This window comes from Podarcis muralis, chromosome 8 (genome assembly GCF_964188315.1).
Source record: "Podarcis muralis chromosome 8, rPodMur119.hap1.1, whole genome shotgun sequence".
NCBI classification, from domain to species: domain Eukaryota; kingdom Metazoa; phylum Chordata; class Lepidosauria; order Squamata; family Lacertidae; genus Podarcis; species Podarcis muralis.
In genome coordinates this window covers 21,630,459-21,652,047 of record NC_135662.1, presented here as the reverse complement: position 1 = coordinate 21,652,047, position 21,589 = coordinate 21,630,459, and the positions used below count along the sequence as shown (strand labels likewise).

The following is a 21,589-nucleotide window of genomic DNA, read 5'->3' as shown; positions in this document are numbered from 1 at the left end:
ATCACTTGTCTTAATTTTTTTTCTATAAAAAACGACAGGCTTGTTTTGGTCGCTGATTTGTTTGTGTCTTCGAGGGGTTAATCACAGTGACTGATGCAGATTGAGAGCAAAGAAAAGAGCCCATGGTTAATTGGAGCTTTTATGATAGGAAAATTTCATCTCAGGTTAGATTGCCATGTAAACAATAACATGATCTTAAGTATGCGTGGAGTCAAGAATTCAGTGCAAATGTATGATGAGCAAAATATGCATGGATAAAATACTTGGAAATTACTCAGAATGTAACTAGGTGTTGTTGGTATAGCATTTTTTTAATTGCTTTGCAACATGTTTGTAAACAAACCTTGTTATCTAAGTGTGAAGAGTGTGTTTAAAGGCTTTGAAAGCAATTCTGCAAGGGGGCCAGGAAGGCAGGAGTGGCAGTGCTTTACTAATCTGCCCATCAAGACAGAAGGGTGGTATTCCCCCCCCCCTCTTTTTTTTTTAACTGCACCAGTTCCAAAGTGGTATTGCAGAGGGGCTCAGATTTGACATCTTCCTGAGAAGGGCAAGCTCCCTCCATGTCCTACCCCAATCAGCTTTCATTTTCTTGGATCTTGAATGTGCTTGTTGCACATATGCTGGCCAGTAAATTCTCTTGAGCAACATCATTAGGGGCTTCAAAGTTCTTATGTGCATCCTATTTTTATTCCTGTAACAGGTTGGAATGGGAGATGACTACATAATACTAGTTCATAATACTAGTACTTATAATGTATATTGCTTGTTGATAAATGGATCATTTTTTTACTTTTTCCCTGACCATGTATCAATTGAAAGCCTCTTGAAAAACTTAGTATTACTTTTCTAAAATAGCCAAAGGGAATATGTAAAGGTTAACAAACAATATTTCTTAACATGGATTAGCTTCCTTTCACGATTTTTTAAACAGATGATAGATAGATAGATGATAGATAGACAGATAGATAGATAGACAGATAGACTTCCCACTTTTTCAAGTAAATGCTGACTCTCCCTTTTCTGCTTAGTTCATCTTACCTCTCCTTTTCTTTGGGACTTCCATTTTATTCACAACATTTTTATAATCACTCTTGTAGTGCTTTTCTTTTACATTACAGTATTCTCTTCTCATATCCATTTTCTGCTTCATCCTTCCCTTCTTGTGCATCTTAAGGTTCTTAATCATCCATGTCCTTCCCTGCCCCCACAATTCCCACCAGTTAATTTCTCCCACCAAAACTGAACTCCATCTCTCATCAGGCTCCAGCAATAACAGGGACTGGTGGGGCTTTGACGAATGAATGAATGAATGAATGAATGAAGGAATGAATGAATGAATTTATTAATACGGTCACAGACCAGCGTCAACACACACAATATCACAGATCATAAAAAATATCAGAAATACAAGGGACAATATGAATATAACAAGGATTTAAATATAAAAATTAAAATTAATTGTTAGCGTGCCCCCTGTAATTAACATTTAGGGGTTTGGTCGAGTGTCTTACAGAGGTTGGGGAGGGGGGGGTCGAAGGCTGGCCCAGGACATGAGGCCCATGATTTAAGGAGTTTGGTGCCACCCGTGGGGCAGCAGTTTGGGGTAGGTGGGTAGGGGAAGGGTCTGAGCAGTCAGAAAAGGAGGTGGGGGCACAGGATATGTCAGAAGCGGAGGAAACGGCTGTTCACGCAAGCGGTGGGGCATTCAAACCCCCACATTCCCTTGCCACTCTGTCTCCTAGAACCAGAGATTTGAAGAAGGACGTGCAGGAGAAGCCTCAGGTGGTGCATGCACACTTCATCAAATAAGGGTACATAAGTCTGGAGGATGGAGGCATGGTTCCAATGTTGCTTTAGCTGCTCCGCCAGGCATGAACTTGGAAAAGTTAATGCCAGCTTAAGTAGACGCTAGAAGTACAGTGGTACCTCGGGTTACATATGCTTCAGGTTACGGACTCCGCTAACTGAGAAATAGTACCTCGGGTTAAGAACTTTGCTTCAGGATGAGAACAGAAATTGTGCTCCGGTGGCGCGGTGGCAGCGGGAGGCCCCATTAGCTAAAGTGGTGCTTCAGGTTAAGAACAATTTCAGGTTAAGAACGGACCTCGAGAATGAATTAAGTACTTAACCCAAGGTACCACTGTAAGTGTTTGTGTGTGTATCTGGTGCAGCTGTGTGTACTTTTGTCAATAAAGAATTAACTATCGGCTGTTTACCTTTCTGAGCAGGGGGTATGTAGGACAGGCAGCATGGCCAATAGTCAATAATTACGAAGGTTGTAGTCCGGCAACATCTGGAGGGCCACATATTAGCCACCCCTGCTCCAGCATACAATTAACTTCTCTCTGTGTCTGGGTCAGAGATAGGAAACAAAGTGCCCTGCAGTTGTTGCTGGACTACAACTTCCAGCCTGCATGGCCAGTGGACAACAATGATGGAAGCTGTAGTCCAGACATATCTGCAGTGTGCCATGTTTGCTTTCCTTGGTCTGGCTCTGCTCTATTTGAGTCATGTTTCTTGGAAGAAAAACAAACAAGCCAGCACGCAAAATGTTTTCCCTGCAAATATATTACCTGCAAAGTCTGTTTTTGTACACCAGTATGAATATTTTCACAAATCATAAATAGAATAAGGGATTTGTAAGTGACCCAATGAAGAACACATCCTGACACCTGTATTTCAGAACAATTCTTACATACTGTTTCTTTTCATTACAATAGCTTTCTGTGAGTGAACCTAGCTTCATCTGGCACAGGCTCTAGGGGGAAAAACAGCAGCAGATAGAAGTTTATTTGAGATCTTTTAGTATTATTCAAAAGAGACAAGTGGAAGAGATATTATTGAAAGTAAAGTTCTAAACTACTCAAACATCTAAAGGCTTTTGAAAACTTTATACACAACCCCAGTTAATTCTGTCATGTACCAAAGTGCCAAAAGATTGAGCAAGGATGAATGTTAATCCACTTTTATAAAATCAAAGGGTTCATATATTATTTTTTACTGTAAAGAAATAATTTGAATAAAATTTGACCCTTTCTTCAATAGTCTGTGGGTCAAATGGAACCCACCATTAAAATTCTCTAATATCTTTCTTGTATTAGCATTTCAAAACTCAATTTAAATATTCACAGAGCTCTTTTTTTAATAAACTTAACAAAATTCAGGTAATTTCCTTCAACTTTCTTGATTGAACGAAGGCAGTAGGTAGAGATATAAAAAAGATGTACAGCTATGAGCAAAACCTGAAATCAATTATATATAAAAATAACATAACACATGGAATGAAATTAATCAAAAGGAAAAAAATTTCTACTATATGATTCTCTGGTCTGCTACCTGCAGGCAAGGAACGTAAATGAAAAAAATCAACATTCTTCTCTCAGATAAGGAAAAAATTAATAAAAATGTTTCTTTCCTACAGATCCCCTGATGCAACTTATGTTAAAAGTGAGTGGCTGCAGGAAGAACTTGTTCATTTTAAATAGCTCCCATTTTCCTTGGCCAGAAAAAAATAGCTTTTGCCTTGCTGTTAAGCTCAATTACATCAGGTTTGTGTGGATTTGCTGTGTCCAGGAACACCTCTGTATCCTCCCCATCCTTGTTAACTGCTGTCAGGCAAACTCAGAAAGGACTTGAGAAAATGATTTACAGTTTTTTTCATAATAAGTAGCAAAGAAATAGTTTTAACCTTGAACCTGTTTAAAAGTTGGAGTTCCATCCTGCTTGTGATTGGGAGTATTACAGGGTTTCCCTGACCAAACCTCTATTAGCTCTTTAAATTCAAATAGTGGACAGCAAGAACCCTGGTTAGGTCCCAGATACTACCAAATGCCAAAACTGCAGTTATGTTAGGTTCATGGTCAGTTGGTAAAAACGAGCCCGTGCTGAGCCTCAACACTGGAAAGGTCTGTTCTGAATAACATGGGCTTGAGATGTGTGTCAGCATTACAAAATAATCATAATCATAATCATTGGAATCCCTTCTTTTTAGGACTTACTTTGTGACTACTTTGTTCAGAGAGAGAAGAGGATTCAGCTTCCAGCATTCACTTCAGAATGGGTGTATATATATATAAGCTTAGATAGATAAAGCATAAGATATTGTTCTAGTCACTTGGCATTTGGGTAGACCTGAAAGTTGATAGGACTTGGAATTTGATTTATCAGTTTGCCTCTGGAGACTGAGATGAAGTACACTTTTTTGACCTCATCCTGTCTGCTTCAAAGAGCTCTTCCAGAGGTGTATATTTCTAGGAATGCTTGTGATTCTAATAATGGGATCTCAGAATAACTGACAGGAATCCCCAAAGTAGAGGGCAAATGTCACTCTAAGTGCACTATATAAGGTTACAACTTGTCACTATATAGTAAATTTAGTTTCATTAAAATATACCATATTCCTTTCTAGAATATAAAATAATAATGTGCAAGCTCAGTTTCAGTGTTTCTTTGTTTTCATGCCTTGGCATTGGCGTAATACCGTGATGGGGTAGACCAGTTATGGGTAAATGTGTATTATCCATACTGCCATGTGGGTAAGCAGGTTGGTGGTTTATTTTATTAAAATGTACAGATATATGCTTGTTATGTAGTAGCAAATAACAATGAAAAAGGAGCCTTCAAATAGAATAGATTCCGTTGGCTCAGATACAAGAGGGGTATTCCATTATATCATTCTATCATTCTCCACCTCCTTTTGAGGAATGTGTTGTATTTCTTCTTTCAAGTCTTGCCTGTCTGCTTTCCTGAAATGTTTTTGTGTGTATAAGTTGAAGGCTCTGATTATCATTGTTTTTAGAAACTAAAGTCATGATTGACAAAATTATTTACCTTTAGCTCTGTCTTCAAAAGTATTCCGAGATTCTCATTTCAAGTACCCTATCTACTTATCAAATATAAAATAAGACCATTGATACTAGAAATACTTAGCTGGCTATTAAATACAGAGGTAATATAGTACTATAAAACAAGGGACACAGGTGGCGCTATGGGTTAAACCACAGAGCCTAGGACTTGCCGATCAGAAGGTCGGCGGTTCAAATCCCTGTGACGGGGTGAGCTCCCGTTGTTCGGTCCCTGCTCCTGCCAACCTAGCAGTTCGAAAGCATGTCAACGTGCAAGTAGATCAATAGGTACCGCTCCTGCGGGAAGGTAAACGGTGTTTCCATGCTCTGGTCTGGTTCACCAGAAGCGGCTTAGTCATGCTGGCCACATGACCCGGAAGTTGTCTGCGGACAAACGCCGGCTCCCTCGGCCAATAAAGCGAGATGAGCGCCGCAACCCCAGAGTCGGTCACGACTGGACCTAATGGTCAGGGGTCCCTTTACCTTTATAGTACTATAAAACAGGATAATTCACAAGTATATTTTTGACATGAAAGCAGATGGTGTATACTTATCCCTGCCACCCCATCCCGCCATTGATATTGTTCATACCCAAGTATATGTACTGGCCTTTGGGTCCAAAATACCCAAAGTGTTGGATTCTGGCCTTAAGGTATGATGTGAGTACAAGATATCAGTACTACTGCACAAATCACTAATAACTCAGGATTGGAGTAGTTAAAAAAAAACCTTCATCAGTACCTTCTGAAACAAAATCTGCAGTCTGGGGGAGACATGGTTCCATTAGTCGGCATAGCATGAAAAATGGTCCCCCAGGATATTTTCAGTGGTGACACCACAGCTATGGAATTCCTTGATTAGAGGGCAATCCTATTTCACTGAAAGGCAGTGAGGGTCCTGCTATTTATTGTTTGTTTGTTTGTTTAATTTATATAACACCCTTCATCTAAGGAGCACAGGCAAAACACAAAAATACTTAAAACAATAGCAAAAAATCCAATACCCTCCCACAGTTTAAAAGGCCATATATTGTTTATTTAGCCATAAGCCTGAGATAAGAGAAATGTTCTCTCTTGGCCCCTAAATATATATAATGAAGGTGCCAGGCTAGCATACCAAAAACGAGGAGCCACCACAGAAAATAAGGACTGCCATTCATACAATGATACTTCATGTTGTGTCCGCTTCAGGTTGCGTTTTTTGGGTTGCGGACTGCCGAAACCTGGAAGTACCGGAACTGGTTAGTTCCAGGTTTTGGCAGTCGCGCATGAGCAGAAGCACTAAATTGCTCTTTGCGCATGCGCAGAAGCACCAAATCGCAATCCACACGTGCACAGACGTGCAGGCGTGGGTTGCGAACGCTGCGGGTTGCAAACTTGCATCCCGCACAGATCACGTTTGCAACCTGAGCGCCCACTGTATTTTACTTCAGTTGTTTGTATTTGATATAGCTTAGAAAAAATAAGGTTGGTTAAAGTTGCATGCCTATAAAGGTACTTGGGAGTGAGACCCAATGAAGTCAATTGGACTTGCTGCTGAGTAGGCGTGCACTGTAAGGAACACTTTAAAGACCAAGCTAAATAAGAAGAGCCACCTATGGAAGACCATCTACTTCTGTGATCATCTACTTCTATGAAACCTTAGGTACAGATGTCCAACTTTACACTTTTATTATGTGACTACTTGTACATTATGTTGGTACAATGTTGTTGGTTTCTTTAAAGGCCCCCTTGAGGATGCTGTTGAGGATGAAGAAGAAGAGTGTCTATCGGAGGGAAATGACATTATCTCCAAAGAAGACTTTCCTCTGGAGGGAAGCTTTTCTGCAGAATTTGAGCCTGGGAATCTGAGCTGTGAAGAAGTGGAATACTTTTGTAATAAAGGTAATCAGTATTAAGCAATCCTTGGGTCAGCAATCATTTGTATTGAATCGACTCCCTTGCAAATATTTTACACAAAAAATTCCTCTTTTGACATAATCAGATGTACCCAGTTCTTGCTGAACAGTTTGTTAAGCAAATGCTACTTCAAACTAACAAAGACTGTTTTTACGCACAGTCTCAATGCAAAGTTTTAAGCATTTTATCCTGCTGTACCATTTTGCCTTGTTTGATTCTGAACTTAGGATCAAAGAGCTTTTCTTTTACAGCACACATTAAAACTGGTATGTGTTCATATTTGGTTTAGGTTCAAAGGCATTTCATTCTGGTTCTGGCAGTCAAAATGTCATTTGAATTAATTAAATAAAGTGGTATAAGTGCTTTAAGTGTATGGTGTGGATGTAGCCACGCTATATTCTGACTTAAGAAACAAAAAATCGCAATACATGTTACATATCAAATCACAAATCTTGGTACTAGTAGCAACATGTTCAAGGTGAATAACAAAAATAAATTATATTTTAAAAATAGTATCTTCTCAGAGCATTTTCAAAATAATTTTGTCCAATGCTTTTTTAGCTGTGTTCCTGTGGCTTTGATTCCTATGAACTGTTGATTACAACATTATAAAACATTCCTTTAAGTTGATGGCATGGGCTCCATGATGCACAGTAACTTTTCGAAGATAAGCCATGAGCAAAAGACAGGTTGGGCCGATTTGCATACCATGCTAAACCTATTTAGCAGGATGCAAATGAACATAAATGAGCTGCAACAAGCCTTGAGCTCTCACACTCCTGTCTCTTCCTCCTGTGCAGCAGGAGAAGTTTGGAATCTTTCTCTTCTGCTCAACCATGGTTTGTTACATTTCGATTGATAAAGTGTGGCTAACATTAACTATGGATACTTTCAAAGCGAAGACAGGAGTGCCTGGCGTGCTCTGGTCTATGGGGTCACGAAGAGTCGGACACGACTAAACGACTAAACAAGAACAACTTTCAAAGCCAGTCATCTTTAACCGTAGTTGAAGAGGAGCTATCTTGAAAAAGATTAAGAAAGAGGACAGTAAAAAAAGCTTGAACAGCTTTATAGCTTCACTTTCCAGACATGGAGCACAAAAGGAATCTGTCTTATTTCTTTCTTTGAAACATTTTTTATCCTATTCAGACAAGTTCAAGCTGAATAACAAAAATAAATTAAAACAACTTTAATAAATGAAAAATTCTCCTGATTGAGTGGTTGGTTTTGCCCTTCAGTTCCTTCAGTTCCTTCTGCTATATCAATGGTTTATTGTGCTTGGGTCCACAATAGTCAACTCTTTCCCTCCCTAAAACTGAGTTGACAAAAATGTGTTTGGTTTCTTAAAGCATGACATGAAATGAATTATATTGGTTTTAACTTTAATGCTGGACTTGAGCTGTGTCAGTCTGTTCTGACCCTCTTTTGGAACTTTTTCTTACTTGTCCTGCTGATTAGCTAGATAATAATGATTGGATTGCCTTACCCCTCTAATGATAATTTGACTCTACTTTGTCCCAGCTGCTTACATTTCAACCAGGAAATAATGGTCTAGTTCAGATGTAACATAGACAAGCACAAGCCCTGTGCCTATGCATTCTTGGGGATGTAAAACAAGTTTCAAACCCTGATTTGTTCAGAACCATAGTTTTTCAGTGTGGACATAAAAGTAAACTATGGTGACATAAGATGAAACAGGTAACCCAAGGAAGCCTTCACTCACAGCATGCCAAGAAGGGAGGGGTGGACAGGTGATCTGCATGGGCATAAGACTTGTACAGATATCAGTTTAAAAAGCTGAAGCTGGACCATTGCTTCTTGAGGCAGCGAAGAGCAAAGAAACTTTAAGTTCGTTGAATTGTCTGGCCCATATAAAATGGTATATTTGTTACTGTCCAGTCACTGTATCGTATGTTATTTTATGCCTACTGTTTAAAGTCTTGGCGGCAGTTATCAGAAAATGGTAATGTTATACTAATGCAGCCTTCTTCTAAACCACTTAGAGGTTTTATTAGAAGCAAACGGTATATACATTTTGTGAAATAAACAAATACATAAATAAAAAGTGAAAATACACTGGTAGAAAGGATTCCTGAATCTTGTAAAGATCTTGCAGAAAAATAGCTGTTTCATTTCCATCTGCTAGTAACAATTTAACTAGAATCTGCAGCTAGATCGATATGTAAAATTCTGACTCTGCACACAGTGTTTTTGGCTCTCTTTGCTCTCAGAAGGTTGATATTTCATAATATTACAGTTATAGTAGAAGCCACATCTGATTGGCTTCTTGGCCCATGATTTCCAGCCCTCTAAGCTTCTTATACCTGCTTTTTTCTTTACCTTTAGTGCACATCTTAAATTACCTCTGTGCCCTCTTTCTTGTTTTACTCCAAATCTGCTTTATCCTTGAGTCTTCCTTTCTTGAGTCCATGTCTCCCACCACCACCCGTTGGTTTCTGAGATGTCTGTTCTTCAGTCTGTTTTCCTATGCCTCTTAGTCATCCTATCTCTCCCTAGCACTTCCATATTCATTCCCCCAATAACATACAGGTCCTTCCTGATACTGAGTTCTGTAAAGTGTTTCAAAGTCGCCTTGTGCCCAAATTATCTGTCCTCCCTCCCACCCCACACATTTCTTTAAGTGTTATTTCCTAGCTCTTTTTCCTTCAGGTTTTTCTATCTCAGTTCATTACATACTCCACACCTGTCCTTCAGCCTCCTTGCCTCTCAGCTTCTGTCTCTTAGTTTCCCTATATTCTAGACATCTTCTCAGTCCTTAGCCAAATTTACAACTTTCTTTTCCCTCACAGAACTGGTCTACAAACTCTGTCAATTACTCAGTAGCTGAGCATTCTCTGTTATGGCATCACCTAAGCCATTCATTGGCAGAGGCTGCACTTCCGTTAGCTCAATATCATATAGATTAGGCAGTTTATTACCTAATGCATATTCATTTAGGCTGCAATCTAAAGAAACTATTTATTGTTCATTGTATGCCCAAATGAAGCTTCCCCTTATAGTTTCCACAGCTAATGTGAATGGATTGTGGAATCTTATAATGGTTTGCCCTGCTGGTTGTGGAAGGTACAATGGTGAAAATGAAAGAGGAACCTATCATTGCTTCACACATGCACAAATGAGTTTTTAAGTCATGTTCCTGACTTCTGGCTGTTCTGAACAATTAGAAACCCCAAAATATGAACTTCAGATTTGTACATAACTGAAGCAAACAGTAAAGCTTTTGTTTAGAGTTTTGGTTGGTCATCTGTTTCCAAAACTTGGGTTTACTGAAGACATCTGTTGCATCTTCACACATAAACACACACACGGCTACATGGTCTTTGACATCTTCACACTCCTTGTGAGAGATGATGTATAGCAATATTCATAAAAGAAGCTGTAAAACTGTCCTTCACTGCCACAGCTACAAATGAAATTAGAAAGGATATTTCTAAGAATGAAAGTGTACATAAACCCAGTAATCTCTTTCCAACTGAGGGCGGTGTGACAGAAAATGCCTACTTTGAAGTATTGAGAGAACCTATCTGGATGGAGAGTATTATAGAGTCATTCCTGGATTGTCCCGTCCCCCGCCCCCCTTCTTTTTCTTTTAATGCTCTGGAAAGGACTGAAAATTTTATTAAAGGGACCTTGGAAATTCACTTGAAGTGCATTGGGTCATTTTCCCCACAAACTCCGTATTAGATTTTCAGTGCACCTCCTTGCCCCAGGTTCCACTGCATATCAAAGAAGAATCAACCAAATAACTAAAAGTTCACACACAACACAAAATAGCACTAGCATTATTTTATAACTTTGTGCCAAGGACTCCGGGGAAACTTCCAACTAAGAAGATGAAGCTTTGAGGCTGAGACTTAGCCTGGTGAGCTACCATAGTCTATGAAAGTGCAGGTCTTGGGGGTTTCATTCAGCCACAGAAAGGATTTTGATGTGCCACAACAGCCACTGTGGTATAAACACTGGCAAATACAGCCTGACAGTTAAAAATGTATTCATTCAGTTTGATGAAGGGTGGACTGAAATGCCCTCCCAGATGTGCAGGTAGGGGGGAATGGGGGGCATTTTAAATAATATTTGGAATTGGGTGGTGAAACTTAGCTTTCCCTTCCTGAGGAACTGCACCTGTGACTATATTTCTGAAAGGTTAGGAGGGGAGGTAAGGTAAGTTGTTTCTATTCTCTCTAGCTGTGAATACTGGTGGAATAATTTAATATGAGCTGCATTTTTGCTGAGTCTGATTAATTTCAGTTGATTCTATTATTTGTGTTTGCCTTGATATTTTGATCATGAGCCATGTAATATTTTTTTTATAAGACACAGTTAACATCTGGTTTTAGAGTTTGCAGTTTATGTTAGGTGGATGAGACCTAGCATGGCAAGGCGGAGGGTGATATATATCTGCTACTGGCACATAAAAGTATATACTAAAAATTACCCGTTAATAGTTAGGATACTGTTTAAGAAGCTCAACCTATGTAATTAGTCTTTGTTTTACAAATCATACTTTGTAAGTAGGTTATTAAAGCTGCAGTCCTTTACACACTGTCCTACGAATAACTTCCATTGATCCTAAGGGTGCTTACTTCTGAGCAGACATGTGCAGGATTAATTAAATCTTTTGATTTTTCCCTTATTTCAGTATGGCTTGAGTATCAGCAATGAGCCTTTACAAAAGAGTCAACAAAAGCTGAGGGTAGGAGTTGGTACAGATGTAAAAATGGTTAAGACACAGGGAACCACTCACAGGAGTATACATTTCTTGACTGCTGTGCCTTCTATTCTTTCCTAGTTGGCCTTCATTAAGTGATGCATTGACACAAACATTAACCATAATTAACATTGACTGGATTCTGTCTTCTTAACCAGAGTTTTCTAACCAGTTTTAAACCCTGATTTCGGAAGCTTAAGAGGAAACTCGGGGTTATAGTTAATAGAACTCATTGTGGGCAACCATATATATACTTGCATGAAGTGTAAAGGAATTTGTGTGCAAGTTGTAAGGAGCTGAAGAAGAAGCCCATGATCCATTGCACTGCTCCTGATGTTATAAGTGCTGCTAAAAGACTCCAGTATTACATTTTATTGTTTTCTGCATCCTTTTTCTCCTTCATGCTGTGTCTGTGTGGAGCTGTCGCTGGCACTGTCTCTAACACTCACCAAATCCTTGGCAGCCTAGAAAATGATTTCCTGGTATCCCTCCTTCCTTCTGTTGAATGATTTTATGTGAGCATGTGTAAATATTTTCTGCAGCTTTTGTGTCTAGCTTTGATACTTAATATATTTGCTTGTTTTTCTTTCTATGTATGTGTGTGCTTTAAAATAAACAGGAAGGTCTAGTTATTCTTTTTAATGAAATATTTTCAATCAATAGTGATTTTCCCTCTCCCGAGCAATGTCTTTAATGACATATTTTCTGCTCTTCTAATGCTCGAGCAATTGGGAGCAGGATCAGCATAAGGCAGCTATACCATACAGTAATCACTCTTGAGTTCAATAGGGAGGTCTTTACAGACAACTTTGTTCTTTTTTCTTAACGGGATTAAGAAGATCAGCTCTTTAAATTTCTTGCATATAACAGTGACATTTCCAGGGTGTGCTTAGACCAAAGAGTTCAAAGTGAAGGAATAATAAAAAAAAACCCACCCAAAACCGAAAAGCCAATATGACTTTGTTTTTTACCTTGCTGGAGGAGCTGTTTCTGCAAATCGTCTATAAGCTTATTGACCTGCATCTTTGACTCCTTGTTTTCTCTGGATTTGGCTGGAGTGTAGACACTGATAGAGCACTGATAGAGGTGATTGAACAGCCCCCAGCTTTGCTTGGCACAAGGCCCCACAACTCCCCCAGGATTGACATTATCTTTTTCTGACAATACTTCATGTTTCTTCGAGCTTGCACTTCCTTCATTTTATTATTTATTTTTAATTCTTCCTGGAGCCTTTATGTATGTTTTTCAAGGAAATGAAGGGCACACTAATTCTTTTTGGTAAGCAGAGATAGTGTATAATACATGATGACATGTGTTCCCCAATGGAAGGGAAAAAGGAGGAAAAGGCTAATGTATGTAATAAACAGTACTTTTAAAAGATTTTCAAAGAATCATCAGCATCAAATTCCCGATGGTTTGTGCATATATTAACACTGAGGATTTGTATTGCAAAATCTATTACTTGATATATTTTGTCTGTACCATGAAAGTTTATTTGATCCAAAAAAATGTGTACATAAGTAAACATACTGCATGTGCAGCTGGAAAACATGGTTTCCTTTGCAGTTTTCTCTACTGCTCATATGCCCAAAGAGGCAAGCCTCTGTTTAGTTTAAAAAAGTAACTTGCCTCTTCAAAACTGGGAGCTGCTATAGACATTCAAACAATTTATCTGGATAGTAGCCAGAAAATGCAGTCTGTTTTAAATCAGCTTTTGGAATTCATCAGAATTTGCTTCTGGTTTTCCTTGGCCAGAAGCAAATGTAAGTGAATTAAATAGAATTACAAACATACAGAGTCTAGTGTAGAACGGACTTGGTTGATCTCCACATTTGAACTCAGATTGGAATTACTTCTCTATGTCAGATAGAGGGTGATTCTGGTAGTAGTTCCCTAATCTTGGATCAAGTGCTGAGTGTTACAAGATCTAGATTCTTTTCCAGATGCCCTTCTGGGTCTTCATGAGAGTTCAATGGACTCAAACTATAGAGCTAGATGTAATAAGACCTTTTGCAGTGTGTGGTAATGATCCCCCTTTTTAAGACATCAGAAATGCTGAATTTGAGGTTGTTGGCATCTGTCTGTCTTGAGAGTCACTGGAGTGTGCCTGCAGGGGTGAAGTCAAAACTGCTGGAGAATCACAGCGCCTGCTGTGGCTGCAGAGACTGGTAACTCATAACTGCTGCCTCCCATGTTTGTTTTGCTTCATTAGTAGCACCAAACTGAACTCTCTGGGGCACAAGCCTGGACAGTGTGTATGGCGGTCCAGGGTTGCCCAGTTGACAAGACCCCCTTCTCGGCCTTGTTGGTGTGTTCCAAAGGAAAAGCAGAGAAATACATTTGAGGTGATCTATTAATTGGATAAGGACTATAAACTAACACAACAGGAACAGAGTAACTGACTGATTTGCTCTCATCTAGCAGCCACTTTTGTACCAGGTAGTCTGTTTCCAATTTCATCCAAGAGGCAAGTATTCTTCCTTATGCTTTTGTTCTCAATGGCTTGATGGTGGGGAATCCTAGAATATTGTTTAATAATAACGGACAGCCCTGACCCAAAGAATTTGTTCATCGTAGTGTTAATACAGAACTGACTTTATCAGGGAAAATACTGTTGCATCAAATCTGTGGTGTTGGATAAATGCTCTTTATGACAGGATTACCACACAAGTTAGAATAAAAATGTAAGCAACTTTTGACCAGACATATTTATTAATGGCAGTTAATTTATTTTGATTTATTCCTCACCTCATCCCCTCAGGGTGAGTTACACTTTCAAAACAGCACCTAATTCAATAAAATTTAATTACTGGGGCAGTGTAGCTGTTGAAGGAGTACTGAGTAGTGGTAAATATACCAAATAATATGATTCAAAGAAGCTACGTAAGCATACAGGTGAGAGAACCAAGAGAAATTTCAGCTTTCTTTTGAGGTTTTTCCAGCTGCAGCTCCTAATTCCCCAAATATACACTGTAGTTCAACCCTAAAAATGGCTTCCCTCTTCAGTTTTCGGAAGGCCTAATCTAGTTGTGTACACGATTCTGTTCCTTGTGTAACTAGGCACATGCAGAGCTTTTTGATTCAGTGGACTTTTATTTAATAAGCAAGATCTAATCTTAGGGTTGTGGTGGAAATCCCCAAAAGTGAAACTGGGTACATTCAGGAAACTGTGAAATACTTCAGGATCAATATTAAAGATGATTTCATGTTTGGATACACTCTTCTCAAGTTCTGACGTACGGTTTTCACATAATCCCATTGGGCAGCATAATACTGGCTGCTGTCTATCCCATGGAATGTGACTGTTCTTGTTCCTCCGCCCCCCTTCTCTCTCTGTGTGTATTTGGCAGCTATAAAGCTATGTGCTTCAAGTATAAAAGCAACATACTGCTTGTCACCAGCACTTTAAAAAATGTCACTTTGTAAGTAATAAGCACCAATTACTAAGTGATAGGCGGCAGTCAGGAGAAAAGAGCAGGAAAATATGGGGTATAAATGGTGCTAAATGAGTGCAGCAGAGAACCTGCAATTCTACAGTCGTCGTCCCCTACTCCTTTTGTCCCATTTCTGTCAGACAAAGCTGGGTATGGCTAAGAAAAGAACTGACATAAAAGAGATTTTTTTAAAAAAATAATTAAATTAAAAAATAACAGAACCCCTGTTTTACTGAAATGCAGCTCAATACTACAATAATTACGCCCATGGATATATTGTTGGCTAACTGGATGTTTTTCTTTGAGGACTTTCCTTCTTAAATCATAGTGAATCCCATAGCTCTTAAATCAGTGGATGTAATGCTTCCTAACAACCTAACATAGGAACATCCCTGAATTTTTTTAACCCCCAAGAGTGAGATAGGAATTATTTACATGTCATAATCTCTCACTTAAATCAGCAAAGTTGGCATCTGGGTTTATTGCAGGGTTAACTTTGCTGCCACATCCACCCGGACAACACTATAGAAAGCACCTGGAAAACATATATGATATCTGTACTGTGATAAGCAGTTGTGAACAAGAAACTAGACCTGTCAGTTCTGAACTGTTCATTGTTAAAAAAAATACTTTGTAGATTTAGCCGATTGCAAAATACATTATAGGGGGACGATGCCAGCAAAGTTGGCATCTGGGTTTATTGCAGGGTTAACTTTGCTGCCACATCCACCCGGACAACACCATTACTGGCCCCAACAACATCACACATACCATCTCGGGACTATTTAATTGCTCATCGTCTAACATTGTGTATGCCATCAAATGCCAACAGTGTCCTTCAGCTCTCTATATTGGACAAACAGGCCAAACCTTACGCCAAAGAATAAACGGACATAAATCTGACATCAAGAATCACAAGACAGAGAAACCAGTAGGAGAACACTTCAATCTCCCAGGACATTCTATACAAGATCTCAAAGTAGCTGTTTTACTACAAAGGAATTTCAGAAATAGACTGGAAAGAGAAGCTGCTGAATTGCAAATCATTACCAAACTTAAAACCATGGAGACACCTGGCCTGAACAAAGGCATTGGATTCTTATCTCACTATACATGACAAAGCCATTTTTCACCTTCTCACCCCTTGCTTTTTCCTGTAAGACCTATTGCCGTCCTTAAGAGTCGTCAACAAGCTCATCACAGCCATCTGCCAATCACCCATTCCCACCCCCCTCTGAGTAATACCCCTCCCCACCTTCTCACTATATAGAAGGATCTGGCAACTTCTGTTTCAGTGTATCTGAAGAAGTGTGCATGCACACGAAAGCTCATACCAAGAACTAACTTAGTTGGTCTTTAAGGTGCTACTGGAAGGAATTTTTTTTGTTTTGACTATGGCAGACCAACACGGCTACCCATCTGCAACTGATTCTCCTAAATGACTGTGTGGTTAGATTTCCACTGACATTCCTATCTCCTGAATGTCCTGTTCAAAAATTCTATCAACATTTGTTTAAAACACATATTTTTTAAAGAAAATATGCTTGCAAGTATATATTTAAATATGCATTCATGAGAAACTTTAAAAATTAGCAAATTCACATGGATACAGGACAGTTTTATGGGCAAATAAATGCAAAAGTGTCAGACTAGAAAAAAGATTAAATTCATTCATTCCTAAAGTCCATTGCCAGAACTTTGGGCAGATTGCAAACAATTAAAGTGAAAAGTACTATGTTCCCAAGAATGTATCTGCTTTTGGTGTGTCATGATTCACTGCAAAATTAATTTGACTCTGAAGTCATGATCTGAAATACTTGCGGGGGTTCTGATAATGTCCTCTTCTTGTACTCCTGCTTCACTTGACTGTTTGTCTAAAGAGCACACTTTTTGCATTTGGGACTGAAGTTGTGTGTTTGAACACCTCCAAACTTGAGAAGTTGTCCAGACACGAAGCCAGTGTTATATAGTTCCATTCTTACAATATAAGATATGAGCTCTTTGAAATTTACATACTGATGTTGATGTGCCATATCTCACTGCAGAGGTAGCCTCTATCTTATGCTTTACTATGGCTGAATAGGTCGGAATAGAAGGAGCTGTTTTTTTAATTCTCACTGAAATCAGCTGGAATATATAGTACATTGTCTTTTTTGCTGAGATAATGTTACACCATTGCTGATGGTGGGATGAGGTGGATTAAGAGATTTGCACCTATTGAAATCAGGCTGAAAACTGTGACAAATTTAGCATTGATCCAGCCAAATGAAAACTGGCTTCAGTTTGCTTGGTTGTACTATTTAAAATTAGGTTGGAGGCTATAACTTGAGCCTTCACTGATAATTGTTTTTAAATCAGCACAAAGTATTTGTATTTTTACTGACTTAGGGCAGTAAATTTAGCAGGTACTAGGTGCTTGCATGATATTTCCTTTACTTTGGGAAAGTTATTGTTGTCTTTCATTTTTTCCCTCTTTACCATGTTCAGACTGCCAAGGATCGTTGTTCAGAGGCAGTGTAGACCTCTGAAGACCAGCTGCTGGAAATAAGCAAAAGGAGAAGCTGTTGCCTTCATGCCCTGCTCCTTTTGTGGGCTTCCCAAACGCACCTGACTGTTTTTTGTTAGAAACAGAATGCTAGATGAGATGGACCTTTGGACTGATCCAGCAGGACTCTTTTGGTTCTTATATTATTAAGGCCCGTTGTGGTTCCCTGCAGTGTGGGCATGTAAATAGCAGCAACAAAAGGAGAGCTCTCTCATGGCGCTCCAAAATTTGATGCATTTATTTATGATGCTCTGCAGTGTCACTTTGAAACAGAGTTTCCACTGTAATTTTCTGTTTGGTGATACTGGTAATTTAGTTTTACATTTATGCTTCCTGGAAGAGTAAACTTGAACTCCATTCCAAACTTTTCACATTTCCCTCTCTTCTTGTAGGCAGCTTTCTGTTTGTAACTAGAAGTCCTTTACCGAAAGCTATCTTGTCTGATGATAAAACCATGAGTGTATGAAGCTCACACATTTTTCATCTCTTTTATGACCTTATCTTTCATGAGCGGCTTCTGTGAAGGTATCCTAACTATAGAAAGCACCTGGAAAACATATATGATATCTGTACTGTGATAAGCAGTTGTGAACAAGAAACTAGACCTGTCAGTTCTGAACTGTTCATTGTTAAAAAAAATACTTTGTAGATTTAGCCGATTGCAAAATACATTATAGGGGGACGAACAGCTGCTGTGATACTCAGTCAAGAAAGCTCAATAGTTACTATTGCATAAGAATTTTTTATGAGAGACTTACATTGAGGGGATGTGCATGGATTACTGTAGTGTGAAGAATGCCTAAATGCATGTGATTTTGTTAGGACTTCCAACTTTGTGTCTTTGGGATAGCAAAGTAGCATCCTGACCCCCCCCCCCCCAAATGTGACACTTCCAATTATATGTAGGGGGAAATTACTGCCAATGTGCAAACAATGCTATATTCTGTTATGCTGTTGGTAAGTCACAATCCCAGCTAATAGGCCACAAAGTTTACTCAGCATTTATTTTAAAATGTGCTAAGGTTCAAACCTATCTCCTAAGGACTGCCTTCTGAGCTAGATGTAGTTCCTAACTATGAAGTAGGAATTTTTAAAGAATCTCATGGATTTCTGTTTTCTTGGTGAAAATCTGTGCTGTCCTTTTTTTCTCAGAAAACACATAATCCCCCACCTCCAAATCTTCCCCCAATCCACAACTGCATCATACAGGCCCATCATTGGTCTTATCCCCCAAATCCCCCCAAATTAAATGTTTCTATGTTGGGGAAGGCTGATATAGACTTTTGAAGCTGTGAACAAGCTTCAAGGATTTGATTCTAATAAAGTTTTGTAGGATTTATTGACATTTTAATAACTCATTAGATGCAAACGTGCCAGAATATTGTTATTTTTAAAAATAAGATTGTTAATTTTATTGTCCAGTAGAGAGACAGTGTGTGTGTGTGAGAGAGAGTGAGTGTGTGAGTGAGTGTGTAATATGCAGTTAAAATGATTAATTTCATTGTCTTGTGTTTGTGCTTTAAGATGGAGAAAGAGAGAGAGAAGTAGGAAGCAGAGGATGTTAATTCTGTGCATTTCCTTTGCAAATTGATAGGTGATGAAGAGGGCAGCCAAGAAGCAGCAGATTCTGACGGGGATGCACGATTGGAGAAACCTGGACCACTTATGCTTGAAACAGAAGACTGGGATGGGCCAGGTAGGAATATATTGCTATATAGATAAATGAACAGCCAGCACTGCAAGACTCAATGCTCCCTCCACCTTGCCAATTGAACATAGCGAATGTTGCATATCGTTTTATTTTTGCAAAGACTTATCTTCGATTTTTTTATAGGTGAGTAGCAAGATAAAGGGGTTCTACTTTTGTCTCCATGAAAAGTGGAAAACAAAAGTTTTACGTAATTGAAAACATATAGCAAAAGATTCCCTTTCCTTAGCATTTTATTTATTTATTTTTGCCAAGTAGAGATTTTGGGGTCAATACCAAAAGGCAATGATCTGTCCAATGTAGCATTAAGTAAACATCCCATCAGCGCAAGGATTTTTACTTGTGCAATGGGACTTCTCCCCCTCTCCTCCCCCTGCATGTTCCCTAATTCTGGTCCAAGGGTTCCCCCAACTCCCCAGGTGAAAGGGATAGAGATTCAAGTTGCATAAGTGGTAACCTTGCGCTGATGGGACCTGTTAGTTGGATACTGCCTCATGTGTAGTAATTCTTCCAAATGTTAGAAGAAGTGTTATGCTGAAATGGTGTCTGGTTTGCACCCAACATACACATTCTACTTTGGAAAAAGTCATGTGTGAAACATGGCTCTTGAGTATAAACACACAACCCCCGGAGCCATTTTTATAATCATTGGTATGGCATTTCTGAACATGGAAAGTTGTTTACCACCCTTAGCTTATCCGGCAGCCTGAAAAATACATTTATTTATTTATTTAAACATTTTTATTTTATTTATTTTTATTGTATTTATATAACGCCCTTCATAATAAGATCTCAGGGTGGCTCACAGAATAAAATACAGGATAAAAATAAGTAAATAATTAAAACAAAACAGCAAAACACTCCCTTTTCACACATTTAAAAGACTGTAGAATATTAATCAGCCAGAATATTAAACCAGCTTTCTCATTAGGTTTTAAGGTGGTGTACAACAAAATTTAAAGGTATAGCCATCAGACATAAAAATTATGAAAATGAAATGCAGCAAAAATCTGGGAACCTAAGTAAGGTAAACCAATCTCATAAACCTGGACTGGTAGCTCATTGGCAACCTGTGTAGCTCCTTTAAGAGCCGTGTAATTTGTGCATGATAGAATATCTCAGTGATTAGCCGAGTGCATGAGGATACAGTAATCAGTAAACTGAGCAGGGATTTAAGCTTGAGTTAGCATGCTATATCTGCTAGGGGTGTGCATTGACTCTGTGTGAGTGAGGGCCAAATAACAAGGGAAACCAGGGTGCAGAATCATCATGAGTAGTCCACTTGAGGTGGCCTATGCTGCCCGTCCTAATTCTGGACGCAGCAGTGGTGTAGGGATGAGCAACCCTATTTGATTTCTTAAGACATCCCAACTCCAAGCGGTGACCCTAGCATCAAAATTTCCATATTTGTTCAGAAGGATACAATGGTTGATGGTATATATTGTTGCTGAGACATAAAGAAGAACCAATGTAGTCACTCTGTCTTTGCCCTTGTCTACATAGATCATCCACCAGGATGACCAAAGCAGTGACAGTACTGAACTCTTATCTGAAAGCAGATTGAAACATATCTGACCACCCATTCTGTCCTTGGTCACTGGCAGCCACATATTTCACCCAATGAACTATGTGACTTGGCTATGGGGAGCCTAAATAAGCACTAAGTACCTCTCAAATCAATTGATCAATTTTATCAAAACTATCATACCACAGATTCTGTCTGTATTTGTCTTTGCTTCTACGTGCATCACCATTTAGTCTAAAGGATATACTTTAGACTAGCAAGCAGTATGTGGAATGTTTTGTTAGCATTTCTTAGGGAGATAAAAAAAAAAAAGATTTCAGGTGGGCATTACTGTATTTTACTTCCCCCTCGCCTGCAATCCTGAGCATACTTACATGAGAGCAAGTACAATTGAACTCAATGGGGCTTCCTACTGTGTAAGTATGCATAGGATTGTGGTGTTAGCAGCCACTTAGAACAATGGCATAAAAAATGTTATCTGGTGACTGCTAATTGTTTTCTTGAAAATGTTCTTGGAATGACACTATGTGGCGATGTAGCATTGCTTCAGAGGCATTCTGAGATAAATGTTATGGCCTAAAGTCATTTCAGGAGTTTTCTGGGTGGGGTGGAGATGCATAAAGTAAAGGTAAAGGGACCCCTGACCATTAGGTCCAGTCGTGACCGACTCTGGGGTTACGGCGCTCATCTCGCTTTATTGGCCGAGGGAGCCAGCGTACAGCTTCCGGGTCATGTGGCCAGCATGAATAAGCCACTTCTGGTGAACCAGAGCAGTGCACGGAAACGCCGTTTATCTTCCCGCCGGAGCGGTACCTATTTATCTACTTGTACGTTGACATGCTTTTGAACTGCTAGGTTGGAAGGAGCAGGGACCGAGCAATGGGAGCTCACCCCGTCACGGGGATT

General features: G+C 39.1%; 1 protein-coding gene across 2 annotated transcripts in view; it reads left to right on the top strand.

Moving 5' to 3' along the window:
* Window positions 1-21,589, top strand: part of ZFPM2 (zinc finger protein, FOG family member 2) — a 321,202-nt gene that overhangs the window by 54,727 nt on the left and 244,886 nt on the right. The window contains exons 2-3 of one of the 2 annotated variants that reach the window (XM_077932770.1): window positions 6,569-6,727; window positions 19,045-19,146. In XM_077932770.1, coding sequence (XP_077788896.1) covers window positions 6,569-6,727; window positions 19,045-19,146 — 261 coding nt within the window. The remainder of the gene's footprint in view (window positions 1-6,568; window positions 6,728-19,044; window positions 19,147-21,589) is intronic. The other variant, XM_077932771.1, reaches the window with a different exon arrangement.